This window comes from Rhagoletis pomonella, unplaced genomic scaffold (assembly GCF_013731165.1).
Source record: "Rhagoletis pomonella isolate Grant_MI unplaced genomic scaffold, Rhpom_1.0 Rhpom_scaffold_00002, whole genome shotgun sequence".
NCBI lineage: Eukaryota > Metazoa > Arthropoda > Insecta > Diptera > Tephritidae > Rhagoletis > Rhagoletis pomonella.
In genome coordinates, this window is record NW_023458556.1 from 23552954 (window position 1) to 23557050 (window position 4097).

The window sequence follows — 4097 nt, forward strand, 5'->3', positions numbered from 1 at the left end:
AGAAAATTGTTATTTGTTTCTTATCAAATAACTTTTAATTTCACTTATACAACATCGACATAGCCTAATAGCTACACACATACATATACTTAAAATAGCAAATCGGCGCTCTTGATTTGAAAGGCATATCAAATAAATACATACTAGCATGAGACAACATAATTTGAATTCGCGTTCGTAAACATGGTACGTACTCTCTATCAGCGCTTATCTTATCAGAGTGCGATTGATTTAGACTTAGCAGACGCACACACATATATACGCATTGATAAAAATTTAAATACGTACATATAACTATGTATGTTAGGGCGGCTCAAATTGTGTGAGAGTTTTTCTCGACTATGCGCATATATTACCGAAGGATTCTACATGTAATTCTAAGCAAATTTTCCGAAGAAACCATGGGTCTGATATCAATTTGGAGTTCGCCTAATAGCGAAAAGGGGTTTTTTAGCATTTTTCTCCCTTTTCGGTATGAGAAATCCATTTTTGCCCCTACAGCAGAGGGCGCAACAGTGAACGTTTTTGCATTTTCTTTTAAACCTCTTTTCGAAATTTGGCAGACTACAAATTAATTTGAAACTTGTGGTTTCTTCGGCTAAGAACTACACATAGAAACCTGCTATGCTATACGCGCAGAGTAAAAAAAAAAATCTACCCGCCCTAATGAATATATGTATTTAAATAGAAGACCACATTTGCTAACATAGTTTCATTTCGTTTTTCGCTGTCTAGTAGATTAGTTCGAAATGTCTTTATCCGGGAAAGTTGTAATTGTGACTGGAGCTAGCTCGGGTATTGGTGCCACCACAGCAGAAGCCTTTGCTCGTCATGGAGCTAAGGTAGCACTCGTCGGACGAAATGAAGCCAATTTAAAAGCCAGTGAAGCGGCCTGCAAAGCAGCCAACGACAAAGCTGAATTATTGCTCATCATTGCTGACGTGACAGTGGATGCGGAGCGTATTATAAATGAAACAGTGCGGAAATTCGGACAATTGGATGTGCTGGTGAATAACGCCGGCATAGGTGCCTTTGGCAGTATCTTGGACATTGACGTCGATCAATTCGATGCGATTTTCAATACCAATTTGCGTTCGGTTTTCCTTTTGACTAAATTCGCCGCACCGCATTTGATCAAAACGCAAGGTAACATTGTGAATGTCTCGAGTGTCGCCGGTCTGCGTGCATTCCCGGATTTCTCCGTTTATTGTACTTCAAAGGCGGCGCTTGATCAATTTACCAGATGCATTGCTCTCGACTTGGCACCACATAATGTGCGCGTGAATGCGGTCAACCCTGCTGTGATAATAACGGATTTTTCCATACGTATGGGAGTGTCGAAAGAAGATTATGCCAAATATTTGGAGCAATGTAAATCGACGCACGCTCTGGGACGCGTGGGTTCTACAAAAGAGGTGGCTGATGCTATTATTTTCTTGGCTAATAATACTGCCAGCTTCATAACGGGGACAACTTTGCCTGTCGATGGAGGGAAAACTTTGTTGTGTCCCCGTTAAATGTAGTTTTAAAAAAATTAAAATAAAAACAAATATTTTTTTTTTGTACGTTTGCCAAAACATTATTTGTTAAATTTGTTAAATTTCATAAAATATTTACGTATTGTTGTCTTAATAAAGAAGGGCCATTGGCCATTTTTGTTCTTAATAAATTTTGCAACTTAATTATTGCTGCAGAACCGGTTTTTAAAGTGTATAAGGTTTTTAGTGTGGAACCTATTGATTTTTATACAAAGCTGGATTTTGAAAGAAAATGAGTGAGTGCCTTTCTGTATCAAGTAAACTATTTTAAAGTCCAAATTTTGCTTTGAACATTGAAAGAGTGAAAGCGTTTTTAAGATTCGTTTAACCCTTTCAAGACCAAGGGAAACATATTTCCCAAGAAGTTATTCCATTTTTAGCATGTGCCTCATTAAGCTGTTTTTATAAATAAATTTTAGGAAAATAAAATTTTCAAAGTAAGATTTTCTGTAAACATTTCGTTTTAAGAAAAAAATAAATTTTACGATAGAAACCAAATTTAGGAAAAACACAGTTTTTTTGGTAAAGATAGGTGTGAACCCAAATTAAAAAAATCTACCAAACATCAGAAACTAAAATTTTGTAGTAATAAGGTTAAAAAGTAATAATATTTCATGATAAAAGTTTAAGGGAAACAAGTAGTTTTTAGTAAAAAATGGTTACAAGAAAAAATAAATTTTGCATTAAAAATATAATTTGAAAAAAACACAATTTTTGGAAAAGTAAAACAAAAATTTACCAAACCATCGACACTAAAATTTTTTTCGAAGAAAGAAGTTATTTTTGCGATAAATTTATATCGGAAAAATTAGTTTTGGTAAAAATACTAAAAGTTTAAAATTTTGAAGGAAAAAATCCTTTAAGGGAAAAACTATTGATTTTTTAAGATTTTTTGGAAAATTATAAAAGCGTATGAAAATTATGGTCAAATGCCACAGGTCGGATTTCTTGTCGATCAGTGCTATCATTCCCTTTCGTTTAGATGACTCAGCAACATAAGTAGACAATGTTGAATAAATATGATAAATAGAATATCCACATGTACCTAAATATGTAGAACTATTTATAAATCTTCCTTGAGCAGCTGCCGTTGCCGCGTGGTTAGAGATTCGAAAAAAAAACAAATGTTAAATGTCAAATCGCACAATTCCAATACTAGACACAAAATGCAATTCACCATTCATTTCATTCGCACTAGTACTGTTTGTAAAGTTTTGTTTGAATTATAAATTGATTAAAAATTCATTCAATATTTTGTGTATTTACGTACGCTTGCCAAATGTTTTCTTAGTATTTTCGTTTATGCAATTTTTCTGGAACTAATGACGAAATCGTGGAAGAAACGACACAAATATTTTTTGTTTATTTATGCATTTTGCAAAAACATTTGCCCAGAAACCGAAATAATTTTTTAATTTTTCTTCTTTTTTTTCCTTTATCTGATGAATTATAGTGGCTAGCTTTTCTTTACTGTAGGATTGCAAGCTCATAACTTGGCAAAATTCCCATTTCCGCTCCCTTGGCTAACACATTTCTTCCTACCTTTCTCCTTTCAAATCGAGCAGCACTTTGACTGGTAGTATTAAGAAAAAGGTACAAAATCGAATATCGGAGAAGTCATCGTAGAACAGGTGTACCGTTAAATCCATATCAACTAAATAGTGGATGATACGTAGAAATGTGAAGAGATGCCTAGGGATCGGAGAAGCAATCGCACAAAATGTTTCTCCATAGCTACAGGGTACGGAACAAAGTGATGATAAAAGGTTAGTACGCGGGCCCATTTGGAATCGGTGCACTATGTATGAGTAATTTTATCCATTTTTGTGGCTAAAATTAATTACGACCAAACAATTTGATTATTTGAAAAGAAATGATTTTTTATTCATAAGCATACGATTTCTCTAAAAAATTTTTAAAAGAAAACCATCTTGACCCTTGACGATCGAATGGTCAAAGAGGTCACTTTTTAATTTGTGGTGCTATTGAAAAAGTTTAAATTCAGTTTTCTTGTAAATATTTATATTAAAGAAAAAGTTCCACTTAATTACAAAAACAATTAATACAGTGGCTAATTTTAAAAATATTGCCAAATTATATTAATTTTAATTGAAAGCCTCAAAAATCTTTTTTTTTGTGTGCTGAAAAGTAAAAAAAACCTTTTGTTTCCACTCTTTTCGAGTTCTCCCCCTAACGGTAAATAGTTCACTAATGATAGTATATACAGTAGACTGCATCACCAAAAAAAAGTTGCGGTTTTTCCACCGGAATTACAAAATTTATTATATTTTAAGACGTCGAACAAAATATTTCGAAAAAATATTAAGATTTAAGCGAGCTGGACCGATTTGAAAATACCTCCAAAAATTTAGTTTTTTATGAATAAAAATAGTTTCTTAAAGAACTTTTTGAAAAAAGTCCCCTCAGATGACAAATTAGATTAAGCTTAAAAAATTTGCATAAAAATATTTGAAAATCTTTTCAACGGAATCGTAAGAATGAGATTTTTGATGCTGTTTTTTTACTTTTTTAAAGATTGGTTTACGAAAAACTTGAATA

At 32.9% G+C, this 4097-nt stretch overlaps 1 protein-coding gene across 1 annotated transcript; it reads left to right on the top strand.

The window, feature by feature from the left end:
- The first annotated feature begins 733 nt into the window (after nt 1-733).
- Nucleotides 734-1690, top strand: LOC118734586 (uncharacterized oxidoreductase TM_0325-like). Its single transcript, XM_036464292.1, has one exon. It carries the CDS (start codon nt 750-752, stop codon nt 1515-1517), a length of 768 nt encoding a protein of 255 aa, XP_036320185.1. The 5' UTR covers nt 734-749; the 3' UTR covers nt 1518-1690.
- The last annotated feature ends 2407 nt before the right edge of the window (nt 1691-4097 follow it).